Source organism: Periplaneta americana, chromosome 3 (genome assembly GCF_040183065.1).
Source record: "Periplaneta americana isolate PAMFEO1 chromosome 3, P.americana_PAMFEO1_priV1, whole genome shotgun sequence".
Classification (NCBI taxonomy): Eukaryota; Metazoa; Arthropoda; class Insecta; order Blattodea; family Blattidae; genus Periplaneta; species Periplaneta americana.
The window spans coordinates 44,598,184-44,620,002 of NC_091119.1; the positions used below are offsets into that span (position 1 = coordinate 44,598,184).

At 35.2% G+C, this 21,819-nt stretch overlaps 1 protein-coding gene across 1 annotated transcript in view; it reads right to left on the reverse strand.

The window, feature by feature from the left end:
- Window positions 1-21,819, reverse strand: part of LOC138695975 (probable ATP-dependent RNA helicase DDX43) — a 66,279-nt gene that overhangs the window by 9,262 nt on the left and 35,198 nt on the right. The window contains exons 7-11 of the mRNA XM_069820403.1: window positions 18,932-19,041; window positions 9,504-9,636; window positions 5,950-6,097; window positions 2,660-2,901; window positions 1,829-1,991 (exon numbers count right to left, since the gene is read on the reverse strand). Coding sequence (XP_069676504.1) covers window positions 1,829-1,991; window positions 2,660-2,901; window positions 5,950-6,097; window positions 9,504-9,636; window positions 18,932-19,041 — 796 coding nt within the window. The remainder of the gene's footprint in view (window positions 1-1,828; window positions 1,992-2,659; window positions 2,902-5,949; window positions 6,098-9,503; window positions 9,637-18,931; window positions 19,042-21,819) is intronic.

A 21,819-nucleotide genomic window follows, 5' to 3' on the forward strand; every position in this document is an offset into this window, starting at 1 on the left:
TGTGTGTATAATGCCTACCCACTTCACTTTACGTGATTCGGGTTTCGCATATTGCAGATGGCAGGACTGTGACCCATTTTCTAGTTGCACACCACTTCATATGTGTAGTATCTGTGGAGAGTTATATCGTGTACTAGGCTGAGTGTATGTGTAAGTGTGGTGTATGGAATGAGTGATGATGATGAAGACTGAGAAAGGGAGAAGGGGAAACCTGGTGCCGGCACTGTCGAGCAGCACCAAGGGAGTCTCCAGGCTTAACGTCCCCATTCAACGAATGAGCTGTCTCTTCATATGCACTGCAGAGAGATTTGGGATTTAATCCAGACATATTGGTGCACAATCTAGTGATTAGAAGTTGTGCACCACCATCTCTCCTAGTCCCAAGGTAGAAATAATTTTACATGAAAATTTCTGATTCACCGGGGATCGAACCCGGACTAGCCAGTCTGGAGGCAGGCATGCTTCCACAGAGCTAACTTGGCAGACTGCATCATCAGACTACAGTGCACATATAGGAAGTCACAAGCACTGTAATTTTACTGTGGGTACCTGGCCTGACATAGGAGAGGAGTGCATCTAGCATGAAGGGTTGTACATAATGCAACTATTACTACCACTACAAATAACTGCGTAATAATTGCACTAAGAAGAATAATATTTGTATCTCGTTGTAACTCGCAATATTGCCTTCCGAAAAGAAAAAAAACAAGACATACACTGTACTAACAACAATGTAAACGGATTACAACCTTTGTGCAATAGTTACACAAATAAATCACACTGTTGTTGTTTTCTAATGCCAGGCGTTTTACAATAAAATCATTTGACCTCTTGCACTCCAATATTTTTCAAAGATATTATCATGACTAGCCACTGAAGCACAGATTTAAAAATCACATTGCCTTTCCTTACGAACAATAAAACGTTACAATAAAATTGATGAAAATTATGATATATTCGTGTATACTACCTGTCTAGTCATTACAGAACTTATTGTAAATTAAGGCATTAATTCTTATGAACTACTTAAAACAAATTCATTTAGGGCAAAAATTGAAGAAATTAACTTCGAAGTATTATGTTTTGACATTAGGAAGTTTCTAACTATAAAAGGAAAGTTTTTATTGCTTCAGTAGAATGCTGTTTGTTTACGATAATGACGTCAATGTTGGGTCCAATACTTTCAACAAGTTTCATTATGGACGTGAGATGATTGTCTGTCAAACGAAATGTCTATTTAGTTTTACCGAAATTCGTTCTGCAAAAAAGAAACTATTTACATGTACATACATGTGCTTCCAAATATTCAAATGATCTCTGCAGAAAACTTACGTAACTGAGGGAAGCAGAAGTGACAAGTGGAAAATCTGATTATCCTATTCATTAGTCAAATTTTCCACTTCCATAAACAAATACGATCGTCATATTTCCCTAGGTTCATGACTTCTGGTACCACGCTCAGTTATATTACATACCACAGTTCTGTGTTCAAATCGCAGCAAGTTCAATTACTGTAAATTTATAGTAGACCAACGAAGTGCCGGACAATGTTTTCTGCTAGTACTCTCAATTCCCCTGTAATTCCTTCAACTGACTATAATTTCATTGTTGGGCATTGATAGTAATGCTAGCTTGCTTCTAATTAAAATTAAACAGAATACTGGTTAACACTTAGCGACGTATGTAGTCTAGGGGAAAGGAACTGGCCACCCTATCCCATTGTCTCCTGGCTTAGTTGCCTCATGAGTGGTGCCAGCCAGTCTTTAGACTGACTAAACATACATACAATGGTCTAATTTTAACCTAATCTAAACACAGTAAACATTACCTGGTGTGCTTCTTCCAAAATTGAAATCAATTCCTTTGCTTGTGCCCAATCATCCCTTGTAATCAAACTCAGAGCTTCTCCTGTTTTTCCAGCTCTTCCTGTTCGACCAACACGATGCACATACTCCTCAATGTTGCGTGGAAAATCATAATTGAAAATGTGCCTGGAAATAAAATGTGCTATATTAAAACCAATTTCTTAAGCCAATATGATTCAAGAGTGATTCCCACTTGAAATACAGAATATAATATCAAAGATTGGATCTACCATCATCTTCACACGAATTTCTTTTATTTGTATTATACTCTTTTTCTTTAATCCCCATATTTAATAAATCCCATTCTTATCACAAAGCATGCTATGACTGAAAATGAGCCTATCATAATAACATTTTATATCAAAATGTAAATAGGTATTTATGAACTAAAAATCCTTGTAGACTTAAATACCTATGAACTACAGTTGAAGAACAAATTTTATAGTCGGTCTGAGTGGAGCAGTCAGTAAAGTCCTGACCTTCTCTGACCAAGGTTGCGGGTTCGATCCCGGTCCAGGTCGATGGCATTTAAGTGTGTTTAAATAAATGCGATAGGCTCATGTCAGTAGATTCACTGGCATGTAAAAGAACTCCTGCGAGACAAAATTCCAGCATACTGGCAACACTGATATAACCTTGATAGTTGCGAGCGTTGTTAAATAAATAATAAATTTTTAACAAATTTTATAAATAAGTAACTAAGTAAATAAATAAATAAATAAATAGACAATTTAAATAAATAAATAAATAAATAAATATTCAAGTCGCAAAAATAAATTTAGAAGAATACTTACGTCACATCTTCAATATCAATTCCTCGTGATGCTACATCTGTAGCAATCAGTATATGCACCTCTCCAGTCTTGAGGTCTTCCAGAGCTTGTTCTCGATCACACTGTTCCCTGTCTCCATGAATGCTCTGGCACTTGATCCCTCTCAGACTAAGATCAGAGGATATATCATCAGCTCTCATCTTTTTCCCCACAAACACGATTACCTTGTCGTCTCCCTCCATATGCTGAATGAACTCATTCAACTATCAAACAAAAGATCATCTTCGTTAGTGACTCACTCCAATTAACACATTTGAGAAGATTGAGATATATTAAATGTAATGGAGATTCTAAAAATTTAATCACAAGTAGTGTGTCAGACTAGCATTTTAATTTTTTTTTACGAAATACAGTAAAACTTGGTTATAGCGACCTCGTTTCGTGCGACACCTCGCCTATAATGTCAAATATTCTGTGGTCCCAACTGATTCCCCATAAGACATAAGCTTTTCTACCTTGCTTAATACAACAAACGTATATGCATCTGCCTCGCATATAACATCATTTTCAACCTCGGTTTCGAATACAATTTTCTAAGAACCAAAGTATTTTAAGATATATTTTGTTGAAATCTGGTAACCTGGCATATTCTTTACTATCCTCTTCTGCCATAGACCCCTGGAATGCAGGCAGATTCCACACCCCATTGTAACCCGCCCGAATTCATATGGTATTAACGGTAGCTGTTTGCAATCAATTTTGATAGGAAGTTTTCACTAAATGGACGCATTTTAACGCAGTATGGCCACTAAAAGAAGAGTTTTAACATTGGAAGAAAAAGTTAAAGTGATTCATCAAATTGAGAATGGAATTAAAAAAGCTTACATGTGTCGTGAGTTTGGCCTAGTTAATTTCACAATTCAAACGATTTGGAAGAGCAAGGATAAAATTGTTGCTGCATTTGAACAGAATGGATCGAAACTAGAGGAGGGAGCAGTGAAATTGTAACTGAAATTATGAACATACTCGTAGAACATAATTTAGAAAGTGTGTATTCGGCAAGTAGGAGACAACAGAGTAAAATGACTCATTACTTGATTCCTAAGTAAAGAAGTTTAGTGAGTACGGAACAAACTGTTTTAATACAGAATACTGTATTTATAATTGTATGTGCACTTTATTATGTTCATGGTAGGCTTAAAAGTGAATACATAAATCTAAAATAAGCCTAATTAAGTTTCTTATTTTTCATTTTCCACCTCACTAGACTGATAATACTAATCTCGGTTACTACGACACTCGTTTATAACAACATAATATTTAAGGTCTCTTGGATGTCGTTATAACCAAGTTCTACTGTAGTTATTATTGATTACAGATATTAATTATTATTTTTATGTATTTCATATAGCTGTGCTGTGCAAGGTTGTCTCACATCTGAGATCTCAGGACAGAAAAATGTTACTTGTCTCTTCAATTCCTTAATGAGATATAGATTGTCTTGTACAGAGAGTTTCTATGCATAATGCTCCCACGAAATCAAGTTCCGTCGGCTTAATGAAATAGTGTGGAGCATCTATTCTAAGGAAGCTAAGCGATAAGGGGTTGAGTGGGACCAGTCTGCGTAAGGAACCATATATAGACTGACTGTACACCAGCATATGACCACTCACTGTCTCCCAACAGAGTTTGTTGGGTAGAGGCTGGAGTGGAACCAATCTGCATAGGAATTCTCTATATTTTGAAATAAGTTATAGTAAACTGGAAGCTAGTAGATAGTTGCAATAATATGGGCTATAAAACTCCAAATTTTGAAAAATAATAGGATTTTAAAAGTATTCCTTATCTTATCATTATTGTGTCTTTAATTTTTCACTGTTTTGTTCTTTTATTTTTAACATTATATTTTAATATTAGCAATTGAATGCATAAATTACTATTATATAAGCCCACTCCTATAATTCTGTCAATATTTAATGTAATGGTTATTATTTTCATTTTACTGTTTTATCATTTGTAGATGGGAGGATAATATTAAAATGGATTTGAGAGAGGTGGGGTATGATGACAGAGACTGGATTAATCTTGCACAGGATAGGGACCGATGGCGGGCTTATGTGAGGGCGGCAATGAACCTTCGGGTTCCTTAAAAGCCATTTGTAAGTAATGTTTATGTGCTAACCTATTAGTGGCTAACTGCTGTTTTTTTTAAATAGGTTATTTTACAATACTTTTTCAACTGCTATGGTTTTCTAGCATCTCAGTGAAATGAAGGTGATAATGCCAATGAAATGAGTTCAGGATCCAGTGCTGGAAGTTACTCGAAATTTCCTGTTAATGAGTTGAGGAAAAACCCTGGACAAAATCTCAATTAGGTAACTTGTCCTAACCGGGATTTCAACTGAGCTTATTCGTTTCACAGTTAGGCAGGCTAACTGTTACTGCACAGCGGTGGATGGTTAACTGCTGCTGGCTGGCACACTAATATTAATAATAAAAAATAGATTATGGTTATTATTATCATTATTATTATTATTATTATCATCATCATCTTAATCGGTTATTTAACTATCTATGCTGTATCAAACAATGTTACCTAGTATCAATGGAAATTGTGACAGATTATGCTTGGCGGAATAAGATAGAGAATTCGTCATAGGATTACCTAATATTCGTCTCACATTTGGGGAAAATGTCTGAAAAGATCCAACCAGATAATCAACTCAAACAAAATTCGAACCGATATCAAAACACAACATTGAATCAGTACATAAAATGTACAGTACTGTTACAAAGGGTGTTTTCTGAAATAGCCCTAATATAAACAGAAATAATAAACAGCTCATTTAAATAGAACAGAATCGTTGATTTAAATAAAATTGTCTATCTCCTAAACAGATCTGTCAGTCAATTTGAACGACAAATAATATGCTGAAGTAATGTGACAGTGACAAAGACAAATGTTAAATTTGATACTGGAAATTTATTATAGAATTACAGTTAATTAATTAAAACTGATTATAAATAATGTCAACTCATTTTTCACTACATGATACAAGCAATTTGCATATTGAAAATGTTTATAATGTTTCTGTCCCTTATTCAAGTCTCATACACCGGTAATACGTCAACCCTCATTCTGAATGTATAGTATATAGATACTCAAATGTGAACACATATTATGTAAACATTTTTTCATTCCAGACAAACTACTGAAGGTATCAGCTGTTTGTGCAGTAATATAATTTAACATAATCTTGTGGAAGAACGAGTTGCTTTCTAGTCACACTGAATGGACATTATACACGTACCCACTCAATTTTATCATCTTCTTGCACTATTTCTATTCTCTGTGTCACACTGTGGACTGCAGCCAGATCCAAAGAGCCAATAAAAACTTGAATTGGGTTTTTCATGTATGACTGTGCCAACCGTCGAACACCTTCTGGCCAAGTTGCACTAAAATAGAAAAAGAAAAAAATGGAATTTGTTTATATAGAATACCCGTCAGTTTCAACTGAATCAGAGTCAAAATTCTCCACAATTAGCATATGGCTACTAAGCTACAGCCACTAAGTGCAGTAAATGCAGATACACAAGCGTAAAAATGTGCTGGATATCAATTATTACTGCTGTATGTCACACAAAAGCATCATATGCAGTTTGAGTGCAGGTCAGATACAGTGCGAAATCTAGTTTCAGAAAAGCACGCAAAATCTAGTTGCAGAAAAGCACCTAACATAAAACGAAAAATAATATTAAAGAATTATCCCATAGAACAATGAAAATGCTGTTGCAAAATCTACCTCAGTTTCCACTTTCTCCAAAGCATGTCTTTCTCGCTGAAATTTTTTGTTTCAAGAAAACACTGTTTGTATCTCTCTCATTCATATTATGTACACATACTAGGGCTGGATAAAAAATAATGGCAACAGTTCGATAATTCTGACATGGCTTTATTCACAGGGATACAACATTTACGTACCTTCAATATAATCGCCTCCCTTATTTATTACCTTTTGCCAAACGTTTTGTAGGCGTCGTACATCATCAGCGTGTCCATCTTTGTTGATGTTCTGTATTGACCGCCCTATAGCACGGATAAGTTCATTTCTGGTATTGTACTGGGTCCCTCGCAGTGGTTCTTTCACTTTGGTGAAAAGATCATAATTGCATAGACTCATATCAGGTGAGTACGGTGGATGTTCCAGAATCTCCCATTGCCAGCGGCGCAAGAGGTCCTTGGTGTGACTCCTTGCATTATCATGAAGAATGATGGGATTCTGTACCACAAGTGTCGTCGTTTTCTTCTGAGGGCCTGAGGGCTGGTCGAAGATGGTGCTGCAGGAACCTGCAGTAGTAGTCTGCATTTGCAGTCTGTCTTTGAGGTACAGCATGGTGCAGTATTACCCCATCAATGTCATACGCCACAATGAACATCACCTTCACAGCACTTTGTGTAGGACGCACTTTCTTCGGACGAGAAGAACCTGGATGCTTCCATTCATTTGATTGACATTTCAAGTTTGGTTGGTACATATGAGCAAGCCCAGGTTTTGTCCATAGCAACGATTCGTCCAAGAAAGTCATCTTTCCTTTGGTACCGGTCCAACAAGGCCTTTGCAACTGCATAGCGGTGCCATTGTTAAACCTCGGAAATTTCATGGGGTATCCAACGCCCTGTAATTTTGAGGTAACCCAGAATATCTTGCAGAATGTGGAGCACACTCTTGTGACATACTCCGACTTCCACGCAGTCCATCGGAATCAGCATCCAACAGGGAAGCAAGGAGTTGAACTGTGTTGTCCTCCACATGGGGTTGTCCTGTACGGAAGTTGTCCTGAACAGCATCCCTGCCTTCCCGGAACACTTTAACCCATCGTGCCACTGTGCGATATGGTAACACTGCATCGGCACATGCTTCATGCAGTCCCTGAAAATATTCTTGTGCACTACGACCTCGTGTCACTTCAATTTTGATCCAGAAATAGTGCTCTAGTTATGTAAACGTGGTCTTAGGGTGCTTGCACTATCCCTATGAAAGTCAACGTTCTACACACTGCAGTAGATTGACAGAGTACTGTCGCCGCTGGCTGCACTAACTCATCTAACAGTCCTTGTTCATGTCCACACAGCTGGCAGCTCTCGAACCCACCATCGTCATGTGACAGCACTGTTGCCATAACTTTTTATCCAACCTATGTAATAAGGCTTTCATATCTTCCAATGTAGTGTAAGTTACTAATTCTATCTTGATCATCACAAATTATACAAACACTTAAAACCCTATGCCACCTTCACTACTACTAATTCTAGAATCTTTTCTTTTCACTACTACTAATTCTATCTTGTTCATCACACAAATTATATCGATACTCAAAGCCCCATACTAATCATCAGCACTCAAAGTCTCATATCGTCTTCTTCATTATTACTAATTCTACAAATTATATTGACACTCCCTCAGAGGATTCTGTACCCCTAGAGGGCTCGTCCTTAGGTAGCACATGGTTTTTTTGGTAGGTTATTTTATGACGCTTTATCAACATCTTAGGTTATTTAGATCTGAATGAGTTGAAGGTGATAATGCCGATGAAATGAGTCCAGGGTCCAGCACTGAAAGTTACCCAGCATTTGCTCATACTGGATTGAGGGAAAACTCCAGAAAAAACCTCAACCAGGTAACATGCCCCAACCGGGAATTGAACCCGGGCCACCTGCTTTCGCGGCCAGACACGCTAACCATTACTCCACAGGTGTGGACAGCAGATGGTTGAATGACTCCCAGATATGGATGATAGGAGGACCAACAAGAACTGCTGCCTTGTAGTTTTGACAATAGTTTGTCAAGGGCTAGAGAAAGAATACCTTGATCAAAAATAACCTGGTCCCCCAGGTTGGGAGTTGCTGCAGTGGGCAGCTCCTCACTCAGTATAAAAAAAGGAAATGCTAAAAAACCAAACAACAAGCCTCGAAAAGACTGGGTTTTTGGCAAACAGACCGAAAATAAAATGAATGATACATCCGAGAAAACAATTGAAACGAGAGGGGCGATAGAGGTAACAATGTTTTATGTGGCAAAGCAAATCAAGCAATATTTGCTGCTGTCTTTGAAAATTTACTCAGTTTACGAATCTTACAACAAATGTTGCCTCACTCTTGCTACTTGTCAAAGAAGGCAAAGACAGTGGAGGATTCATATCAATACTATTATCAATGCAGGATTACCAAAGGGATATTCTATCTTTTTCATGAATTAATCATTTTTCAAATAGTTATAATATCATACAAACAAGAAAATTTCTACATCCTCAAAATAACATGTTCACTATCTACATATTTATTATTATTATTATTATTATATTATTATGATTATTATTATTATTATTATTATTATTATAACATGGGACAAATAAAATAGGATAAAAATAATGATACCACAAGCACCCACTGTTTAGCAGAAATTGCAATTTATGAAATGGACCCTGGCTTACCCAAGCAACAGAATGATCTTGAATGAAGTGCTCAAGCAGAACTTAAGCATACAGCATTTACTGTCCTGTCTGGTCAAGTATGCTCTAACATAGCTGGTGTATTTTCCCTCCTTCATTTGCCATTCATTTCAACCAGCAATCCCTACTCATCTACCCATAACCTTAAGCATTCTACAAAGCATTAAACTTAACTGTCTGGTTTTAAACAAAAGCACTTACATACACGGCAGGAAATATACAATATAAAAGTTGTAAAGAGGAAAATCTTGAACACACTAACATATACACAAAGACAATCATCTCAAGTCTAGAAACAAATGGCAACAAAAGACAAAGTTCAACATATTCATTTAATTAATTTTTTACAAACCTGGTCATAACAGTTTGTCTATCTGGACGAATATCCAAAAGGATTTTCCGAATTTGAGGTTCAAATCCCATATCCAACATGCGGTCAGCTTCATCTAATACTAGGTAGGTAACAGATGCGACATCAATAATACCTGAAAACATAATATTTATGGCTCACAATTAAAACTGTTCAAGCAAGATGACAGAATGCATTGAAAATATACTGTAGAAACAATATGGGATACAATTAAACATTATATTTATGGCTCACAATTAAAACTGCTCAAGTAAGATGATAGAATACATTGAAAATATACTATAGAAATAATATGGGATACTACCACTAAACATTATATTTATGGCTCACAATTAAAACTGTTCAAGTAAGATGACAGAATACATTTAAAATATACTGTAGAAATAAAATGGGATACTACCACTAAACATTATATTTATGGCTCACAATTAAAATTGTTCAAGTAAGATGACAGAATACATTGAAAATATACTGTAGAAATAACATGGGATACTACAACTAAACAATATATTTATGGCTCATAATTAAAACTGTTCAAGTAAGATGACAAAATACATTGAAAATATACTGTAGAAATAATATAGGATATTACCACTAAACATTATATTTATGGCTCACAATTAAAACTGTTCAAGTAAGATGACAGTATACACTGAAACTATAATGTAGAAATAATCTGGAATATTACCATGTTACATGAAAAACAATCTGTATTTTCTTTAATAAATATAATAGTAAATCTTAAAGTTACTAAACTGACAAATACACAATACAAAACAATTACAAATAATATGAATTTAGATTTTCTCCTCTCACTTATCCTCATCATCCTGAACAAAACAATTCTTCAATGGTTGTTAATCACTTCTTTAAAGCACATAATTTTCACTCTGTATTTAACTGTACAAAATATGAATAAATATGTAAATATGCTTTATTTTCCTACAGAATAACAGCTAGCTTTTAAGTAAAACATATTACTACATAGGTGATGTCCAAAACTCTGTTATCATCTTGCATCTTAAGCTGAAATTCGACCGTGAGAGTATCTCGCAGTGTAGCAGTTCGTTTTGCTCTACTGCAGCTGTGTCTTTGCATTATAAAATAGAAGAAAAGGCAGCTAAATCAAGAAGTAAGAAATCTGTTACGATAGCAGAGGAGATTTTATGAACTCCAAGAGATCTCAACAAATGAAGTGGAGCAGAAGCAAAGAACCAGCTGAGAATGTGATTTCCAGTAAGGTAACAAACAAATTGGAAGATATATGGTAAATTCTTCAATAACTGCGGTTTCTCTCTGTCAGATATCTACGATGGTCAGCAGTTACTAGCAGAAAGTGAGAAATATTTTAAAATTTGGTGGAGTAGGGAAGTGAAAGGGCAAGTACGATTATAAAATTTAAAGTGAACGACAGGAAATTGTTTGATATTGCAGCTTGTAAATGTCCAGATTTCTCTTTGTATCACTGTGACAGGAACAACAAAGTTCCTCAAATGGAAATAACTTTTTTAACAGACCAAAAAACATATAAGAAAATGGTCATCACTGAAATCATGTTACAACAACAAAGAAATTGCAACACTGAGAAGAGCAAAAAACAAAAGCAAGCGTTTTTCAGCTGAAACTTTCGACCTACCCTCTACCAGTGCCAACACCATGTCTACTAACTCGTCAGAGTCTTCAGAGGGAAAAAAAGATCCGATTTTCGTTGGAAATATCCTTTAGAACCATCAAGAAGACAACAAAAGGGTAGATGTACCTCACAAAGGAGAAAATCCCTCCCAGCATTAGCAAAAGTGAAGGATAGAGCTAGCATCACATCAAGAAAAATTGCAGGTGTTGCTACTGAAGTTCTAGAGAACTTCAATATTGTGAGCCAAAATAAAACGTAACATAATAAATGACAGATCTAAGCAAAATACAAAGAGAGGTTGCTAAAAATGAAAGTTCTGAAAAGTAAAGAAATGGCAAATCTAGCAAAGCTTCATTCCATACATTTTAACAGGAAGAAAGACCTAATGCTTATGATATCTGTAAGTCACAGAGATATGAAAGTGGAAGAGCATTATTCTAGAATTGAAGAACCAGGCAATGGTCATGCATTTTTGATCAGAAACAGGCAACAATATTGCTGAGCTATCTCCAGCGAAGTAAAAGAAAACAATGTAGATCTTTCAGATTTGGTAGCTATAGGCGCGATAACACTAATATGAATGTGAGATCTAAAAGAGGAGTGATTCAAGAACTTGAAACCATATTAGAGAGGCTTTTGCAGTAGTGCATATGCCTATTACATTTCTGCATAATTAAAAATGTCATTTGTTGGTGACTAATTGGGAGGGAGGGAGGGAGGGAGGGAGGGAGGGAGAGAGGGATGGGTAGATTGATCTCATTGATAGCCACTTCTCTGTGGTGATTTTTTGGGTTGGTGTAGCCTGTAACATGGAATCCATATCTTCATGTTTAACCATTTTATATAAGAATTATTTTTCAAAATTTTCGGAGGTTTTTCACCCTCCCCCTACCCCAATATCTAAATTTTGATCGGAAAGGGTAAAAAATCATGTTGAAGTACAAGACTAGTAACTTATTGAAGAAAGTGATTACATTTAACAACAAATGATTTTTATTTATAATTTAAAATACTGACATCAATTTCACGTTGCATACATCCAATACTAGGTACTAAAGAATAATAATAATGACCATTATCTATTCCTATAGTATTAAATGAGCCATAATAACTTCAGTTTACATTCTATGTCAAATTGAGGACCGTCAAATAATTATTTAGTGAATGGAAATAATTTTGTAAAAATTCTAAAAATTCAAGGCCATTGAGCTCTGGCTAAAAATGTTTTTAGAAAGTTAAACATTTTTATACTTAAGTACTGACGTAATACAATTTTTTTTTCCTACCCAACTTTGAATTTCCAAAAAAAAAATTGTTTAGCCTATTTTCGATCCATCCTATTATACATACAATGACGCAAACTAGATCTTTCTACAACTAATCGTTTCCAAGCAAAATACTCCTAAACATGGATACTCATGATGCATGTGATGTCACACTGCTGTGTCGTACTGCCAGCGAATCCATTCTTGCTTTAGTTAATCATGTTACATTCACTAATTCATGTCCAAATCGCGAAAAACGCCATTTTTCATTTCATAATAAAATGTCAACACAAGTCTCGGGTGCAGCAGTGGTGGATAAAATTCCTTTGCTCGTATATTGAGAACCATTTGATATTTTGAATTGTTTACAATTTAGTTTTTACCTTAATGCACTACAGTTAAGCAAAATGAAACTGACAAATCAGCAATCAGTCTCTCTCACTGATAGAATTTGAGTCTTCTGTTCAATAGCACTCATTATCACCATCAGTTCTTTATATATACATTTCACCTAAAATGTGATATTTACCTAAATTAAAATTATTAATTGTTAATTTTATATAAACTCCTAAACTTCCAAAATTGGATTTTATAAAGTCTTAAATCTCTCTTTTTAGCACCTAGAAATCCGTTTCCTACATATGAGATTTTGATATATGTGTGGTTCATTCATAAAGAAATCTTAGGCCCAATTGTATAAAACTCTCTGACTAAAGATCAACTTTGATCGAAGATCGAAAAGTAAACCGAGTTCAGACACTTCTTCTATTGTATAAAACTTTTCTGCGATCAAATTACCTTGGTTCAAATGCAATCTAAGTTCACGTGAAAAGGATTTGGCAACATCGCGTAAACAGGTGAAATACGTGATGCGCGGACCATGTTATATAGGTTTGTTCAGTGTTGCCAATCTAGCAATTTTAACTCTTTTTCAACACAATTTCTTTTAACTTTTATATTGCTTAAATAGGGATTTAGTGACCTTTTTAGCACCCCATAGTGACACAGTTTAATCTTTCTTTGTTGATAATGAGAAATCTAGTGACTTTACAACTACTTTTTGGCGACTTTCCGTATTACACTCTGTTGGAGACACTGGTTTTTTTTTTTTTTGCAATGTAAATAATGGCGGACAATAAGAAGAAGGTTGACTGTTCTCCAAGTTGTTATCATGTTATGGTGTATGATACTGCTAAACATAATAAAGCTTTATAAAACGACAATTTTCGTTTAGTAATACAGTTAATTGAACATTTATGAATGTACCTATCATATCCATTAATAATTAATGGTTGTTATAAACATAATATAATTACAGGTTATGTTATTTGATATTGCTGAACACGATAGAGCCTTATAAAATATAAGAATGTTTGTGTATTAAGGCAAGAAATTGAAAGAAATATATATAAATGTACCTAACATATCTATTAATATTAATAATAATGGATATTTTATTTGCACAATCTGTCACTCGTATATTTCAAACAGAAAAGAAATAACTGAACTTGGATCATCTAACTTAATCGGAGAAATTTCTTCAGTCAAAGTTGACTTTAGTTTGAGACAAATTAATCTCAGATTAGACTTTATACAACACAAAATTCCAAGTTCAGCTGAAACAAGGATCAATTTAACCTTTGATCTAAGATTAAATGGTTTATACAATCGGGCCTAAATGGCATACCATACAAACACACCATACCCTGTAGTTCTTATGCAATCTTATCAATTATAATTGAGATCAAGATAAAGAGTGTTCACCTCATGTTCAAGTGGACTGCATGACAGGATGAATAAGAAGGAACATACCGGTACAGTGCCTTTTACTATTCCCATGCTACTGCAGGAATCAAAGAGATCATGTTGATGACTGCAATTTTTGCTGTATCAATGTTGAAGACTTTTCAGTGAAGAACAAGCATAAAATTACACTAACCAACTCCAGACTCTGCAGTAAGGCCAATCTCTCCATGATGACAATTTAGCATCTCCAAAGCTCCCTGAGAAAGGGTTGAATTTATTTTTAGAAGAAACAGAAGTGAAATAACCTCGCAGATTGAAAGGGATGATAGGGTACATTTCAATGAATAGAAAACCTGTATTACTTATGTGATTAAATGCACAGTTAATTAGAAAATTAAGTTTCAAGTTTCAGCAGTCTGGCAACATTGCACTAACACATTCTATTCGTGATACAGATGTAAGAAGTCAACAAACTGTGTGCGTCTCTGTAGGTGAGCTGCTCTCTGCCTCGAAATTGCCACTTGTTCACATAATGCAATGGGTTGAAATTAGAGGCTTTTGAAATTAAATTTACACGAACATTGTTCACACTATTTAAATACGCCAGAGGATAAATTATTCTTTATTAGATTTCATATCGATATGAATAAAAATGACGAACCTACTTATAATAGTTACCGAAGTCCACCATTGTGGCTGAGGGGTTAGCAAGTCTAACTCCGAACCCAGCAGTTCCGGGTTCCATTCCAGGTCAGAACAAGTTGCCTGGGTGAGGTTTTTTCGGGATTTTTCCCTCACTTCTATGGATGAATATCAGGTAACATTATCAGGTTTTTGGAATCCCACTTATCTTCGCCAATTCCTTTCCTCATCATCCCGTTTCTGGTTTTTCAAACCACTCTACTGGCGGCCTCCCGAAGCTGCTGACTCTCTCGACCGGCCTCCGTGGAATGTAGTTCAGAGATGTTGGATGGCTTCTGCAATGGCACCTGAAGCGGACCTACTCGGGGAAAGAGTTTCGCCTCAGACCGACAGGGGGATCTTGGGGGAATTTACCAAAGCAGGAATGGTATATGGATTCTGTCAGCTGTAGGGACCGGTCGTTAAGGGAGTCATGTGCTTAGGGCGGTGTGCATAGGGGATCTGTGACATTCAACTCATTCCATATCGAGGGTTAGTGCAATAGATCTCAATAGGCCATCCGTGCCCCCCCTCAGTTAAATTCCATTCCAATAGTTACCGAATAAGAGGTTGTTAAACTATGAACTTTCCACCAATATGATATTATATTTTTTTGTTACATACAACATGAGCTATTCGCTGTGAAAATCTGCAAAGCTATTTCACTTCCATCCTGTATATATTCACCTCTCTACCATTTAAATGATCCAACACTTCCCAGAGTAAATCTTTTTATTCAGCAGCAACAAAATGATCTGATTAGACAATCTCTTACATCCCGACTAAAAGAAGGAAAATATCTAGAGACTAATGCTAGTTTGGAAAAACATCTAGACAACAAATCTAGTTTGCTATTTCCAAGTACGGAATAATATATACTAAATTCTTTTGTGGTAAATGATTTAATGGTATACTGCCATAAAGTCAGAGAAAATTAATTATAGTGGTTACAAGTGGAATCTCTGTGGAGATTTGAAGGTGATTGGTATGTTGATGGATATGCAAGTCTCCTTTGCCCTTCGGGATAGTCACCATATAGCTGAGCATTATATCAAACGTGACTTGGAACCAAGGAAAACTTACGAGGCAGGAGAACACAGTGCCCAATACTTACCACTCGTGGAGTCCAAGAAGATATTCCTTCTTCCTTTCCACATAAAACTGGGATTGATAAAGTCCTTAGCAAAGGCCATGGCGAAGGCAAATTCGAAAGGATCTGAATACCTGAGGCAAAAATGTTCTCGTGTAAGTGACGCAAATTTAAAAGAAAACATCTTTGTTGGACCTCAAATCAAAGAAATCTTGAAGCTTTTGTTGAATCTCTTACCAATACAGAAAACAAGCTTGAGAAAACTTCAAGTGGACTGTACAAACTTTTTTTTAAGTACAAAGAAAGATCCTGAATTTAGAGTAGGTATTCAGAAACTTCTGGAATTGTATAAAGAAATACAATGTCGCAAGTTGCACGCACATTTAGGTTTTTTCCAGAAAACCTTGGTGAAGTCAGCGATGAGCCGGATGAATATTTTCACCAAGATATAAAGACTATGGAACAGTTTTATCAGTTTCTATAATGACTCTACGATGACAGATTTCCAGGATGCTCCAGAGAAGATATACCATACAGAGAAAGTCTTCACACTTTTAATTCTTGTTTCTAAAGAAGGTCTGTTTATTTTATATACTATATCACAACACACTATGTCTTATAATTGCATATTCGCACATAAAATTTGACCATGAGCTGTATTAAAATCTGTAAGTGATACAAAAAGTTTAAAAACATTTCCATAATCAACAGAGAAGTGGCTATTTTTTATTTCCGATTATTAAAAAAGTTTCATCTTGTAGGACCAGTGTAATTGCCAAGTAATTCTAATTTGTTGCTGGACTCTGCTGTGAAATAATATAATTACTTACTGCATACAATATACAAATGGTAGTAGTACAAAATTTTGTCCAACATTCTTTTGAGAATATGAACTCCATATGCAGATGAAATTATTGGGGATCATCAGTGTGGTTTTAGGTGTAATAGATCGACTATTAATCAGATTTTTTTGTATTCAACAGACATTGGAGAAAAAATGAGAGTATAAGGGTACAGTACATCAGTTATTCACAGATTTCAAAAAGGCATATGACTCTGTTAAGAGAGAAGTTTTATATATATTCTTATTGAATTTGTATTACCAAGAAACTAGTTCGATTAATTAAAATGTATCTCAGTGAAATGTACACCAGAGTCTGTATAGGCCAGTTTCTATCTCATGCTTTTCCAATTTACTGCGGACTAAAGCAAGGGATGCACTATCACCTTTACTTTTTAACTTCGTTCTTCGCCATTAGGAAATTTCAGGATAACAGAACAGGGTTTGGAATTGAACAGGTTACATCAGCTTCTTGTCTATGTGGATGACATGAATATGTTAGGAGAAAATCCACAAACTATTAGGGAAAACAAAGAAATTTTACTTAAAACAAATAAAGTGATAGGTTTGGAAGTAAATTCCGAAAAGACGAAGTATATGATTATGTCTCGTGACCAGAATATTGTACAAAATGGAAATATAAAAATTGGAGATTATCCTTCGAAGAGGTGGAAAAATTCAAATATCTTGGAGCAACAGTAACAATTAATATAAATGACACTCAGGAGGAAATTAAACGCAGAATAAATATGGGAAAGCCTGTTATTATTCAGTTGAGAAGCTTTGTCATCTAGTCTGCTGTCAAAAAATCTGAAAGTTAGGATTTATAAAACAGTTATATTACTGGTTGTTCTGTATGGCTGTGAGACTTGGACTCTCACTTTGAGAGAGGAACAGAGGTTAAGGGTGTTTGAGAATAAGGTACTTAGGAATATATTTGGGGCTAAGAAGATTGAAGTTACAGGAGAATGGAGAAAGTTACACAATGCAGAACTGCACACACTGTATTCTTCATCTGGCATAATTAGGAACATTAAATCCAGATGACTGATATGGATAGGGCATGTAGCACATATGGGCGAATCCAGAAATGTATATAGTGTGTTAGTTGAGAGGCTGCAGGGAAAAAGACCTTTGGGGGCAGAGATGTAGATGGGAGGATAATATTAAAATGGATATGAGGGAGGTGGGATATGATGATAGAGACTGGATTAATCTTGCACAGGATAGAGACCGATGGCAGGCTTATGTGAGGGCGGCAATTAACCTGTGGGTTCTTTAAAAGCCATAAGTAGCATTATTTCATGTTAAATTATGACTTTGTATTTCACAGTGTACTGAGGTTTAGATTAGGCTTAGTTTGACTTCCATTCAAGAAGAGTTACTTTTGCTCATTATTTATGTACATTTTCTTTCAATGACTACATTTGCGGATTTTGCTATCCTCAGTATTCTAACAGTTATTGCGCTTGCCTCTGAACTTAAATATCGCAGCTTCTAAATCTGGTCAAAGGCAATAGAAATTTTAAGAGGAAAAATTCATAAGCTACTATCAGATAAAAAAACGGAAGTCAGTAGCACCATACAATACAGGTACAGCATGTAAAAAATTTCTTTCTCCATGAATAAAGATAAAGGAAACCAAAATTCTACATCCAAATCTGCCTTTATTCAATTTTCAAGTCTTGGTAACAGATGTCACCACAATAAAACTAACTGTAGAAAAGAAATAGATCGTGTCCATTCCAAATTTCACTGATCCCCAGACTTTTAAGTGTAATGATAACCGTCATCACGCAACAAGGTGCAAAAATTGAAAAGGGTATAAATTATGAGACCAGATAAGAAAACAATTTTGTACTCAACATTAGAAAGCAACCACAAAAAAACATGTTCAGATTCTATCCCGAAGATTTCTTATATTACGCATCTTTCACAGTCCTCAACTACTGACATTCTACGCATTTTCATATATCTATTATCCAACAACATGGAGATAGTAACATAACTGTCAGGATAATAAGTGATTTAGAAGACAGTTGTTATGCCATATTTTGGAACACTCACCTGTTTTCATCTTAAGATAAAGAAATGACAAATAATCTTAGTAAAGTTTAAACCATAAGCCTACCAAGATACAAAACCAGAACTCACCTGCCATCACCAAATCATTCAATCTTCCTGGGGTAGCAATGATTATTTCAACTCCCTCTGTGATAACATTAACTTGCTCCCGCCTGTTTCCACCTCCATAAATACACACACTGCACATACAAGAAGAGTTAATTAATTTTCATGTAAAATGCTTACATTCATGCTTTTTCCATGCCATGGAAGATATTTATGGACAGGATGATTTACGAAGTTTTATCAGCACCTGGGGTCATTTTAAGGAACAAAATACCGTATGTGCAAATATGGATGTTTCTCAATAATTATGGTGCCATAACATTTTACTCTCAAGAAAAGTAGCAGTAATTGAGAATAATTTCAAGAGAAAATTGTTCTGGGCTGGGCATTGAATTCAGGACCTTTGGCTAAGCATGTCAATGCTCTACCGACTGAGCTACCCAGTAACTATACTAGACACTAGCTCAATTATTCCCTTTATATCTACATACTTCAAGTACTACTTCGTGCATCAAAAGATGGTGTTGTAGGTATCTCAACATGCATTGTTCAGTGTGTTTTTCATCAATATCTCAGAAAGTTGTTTTTGGAACTTAGCATATTTAGAAAATTTTAAATTATGTTTTATTTAACGATGCTCACATCTGCCAAGGTTATATCAGCTTTACCATCTGAGCTACATCTGAACTCTACCAGACCCTGGCTCAATTATTTCCTTTTTCATCCACATACCTCAAGTGGATTGACAAGACATCAGAGACCTAACATTACACGTCTCTTACAGTTGAGCTACTACAAAGACAATTTAGTATGATAATATGCATGGTAGACCAAAGTCAGTAGTCGATGTTGCTCGCTGGTCACTAGTCACCAGGCCATACCGAGCAGTGTCAAAAGATAATGGAAATTGTGGTAGTAATATTCGCGACTATATTCTTAAATAATTCACTTCATTAGTCAAGTGCAAGGTTTATGCAGTACAATGGCAGTGTTTTGAATGCAACAAAAGAAAATACAGACTTAGTAAGATATAAAAGTAGGTTATCACAACGAAATAAAGGGATTAAAAGGTGTGTTTCACAAAATATCATTCAAATGAAGGAAAGCAAATTTCCACTTAATGTTCACCAAAGCGTTAAGTACGTAATTATGACCATGTTACTGTTTTATTTGTGGTCTAGAAAAAATACTTCGTCTTTTATGAAGACAACTTTTAGCGGCCATGAAATTATTCACCGCTTCCATCATATTGTTTATCAATATTACGAAACAAAAACTATCATAAAGGCCTTGAGTGACAGGATCATCTTGACTGTCTGCGCATACGCGAACTTGGTTAATAAAAACCTAAACTAACCAAACCTAACTTTCGTATAATGTGCAAGATGTGTAACCAGAGCAAGAAGGGATCTTCTTGATTTGATCTGGAATGTACACACGAAAATAAATTTAAGTAAGTATCACGTTGCCACTGCATGAGAGGTCCCCGCATGTGTCACAGCAAAACTGTTCCTTTCGCGAGTCCCTCATCTAACCCATGTAATATACTCGCAATATTTACGCAAATACATCTTGTCACTAACAATGGTGCTATCTCTCAGAATTATTCAGAACAAAGGAGGTAGAGAGAAAGAAAAAACAAATTTCTCCTTCTAACAACACCACAAACCAACATCATGTCCTTATGTTGGTGACATTGTGTATCTACTTAAATTTGGCCATAACCATAATGGCATGGTTCAAAGTCACTGTAGCAAATTCTCCAATTTAGTGGATATTCTCATATGGATGTTCCTCCCATATATTGAATAAAACGAAATTTGAAAAATTGGCACTTAGCACATTTAGCATGTTAGGTCTTCAATTATGACTTGATTATTTCTTTAAATTGACTATACAACATCCATACCTTTTCTATCTTTTTTCCTTCGTTAATTACAATTGTGCTCACACAAAACAAAACATCTGAAGCCATAGTATTGGTGCTTGTCTTTTGATTTCTGCCCTGAATGAAACATCTGCTTGGATATTTGTTCCAGGCACTAGTCTTTTGGGTACATGAAATATGGGTCTGTGGCATGTCCCAGGTACAACCTCTTAAAGCAAACGTAGTTTAACACAAAACTATATTTTACTACACTTTCATATGGTATATAAAAATGTAAAGAGAAAAGAACAAAATGAAATGGTCTGAACATAAAAACAATCTAAATTTTTAAAAATGAAATGATATGAACATAAGAACTACCAAAACTAAAAACTGTTCAAAGAATAAATAAGAATATGCATCTGATATTTAAATTAATATCACAACTAAGTGACATGTGGATCACAGAAGTCCCAGACATCCAGATCATACTTCCTCCAACACAATAAAAAATCGTGCTATCATAACAAATGCGTGGAAATATTCTTATTGCTGCTTAACATTTAATGTCCCACATTTGGTGCACTGTATTTCACAAAGCACTACAAAAAATGTCACTAATTTTGTCAATGGTGGGTTGCAAGAAAGCATTTTTTCCTTCGTTAGCTGCTAACTGACCAATAAGTTCGAAAGACGCGTTGCAAGAAACATCTTTAGTGTTATTGATCCATTAAAATATTCACTAACTTAGAGATCTGATTTCCCTCCTATAATAATATATATTCCTCCGTTAGACAGCCATCTTCCGTACATTTTGTATATTGGAGAGTAGTTTATATATTTTGATTCATCATAATGTTGCCTGTATGAGATTCAGACATGCGATATTTTGTATATAGGACTACATACACGGTATTAAAATAACATTTCATATCGATGGCTAAAAAGTGATACCTCATATCTGTAAATTTACAGGTAAATAAAAAAAAATATTTGAGAAATTAGTTTCTCAAAATAGACAAACTTACTCGCATATATGTTTCTG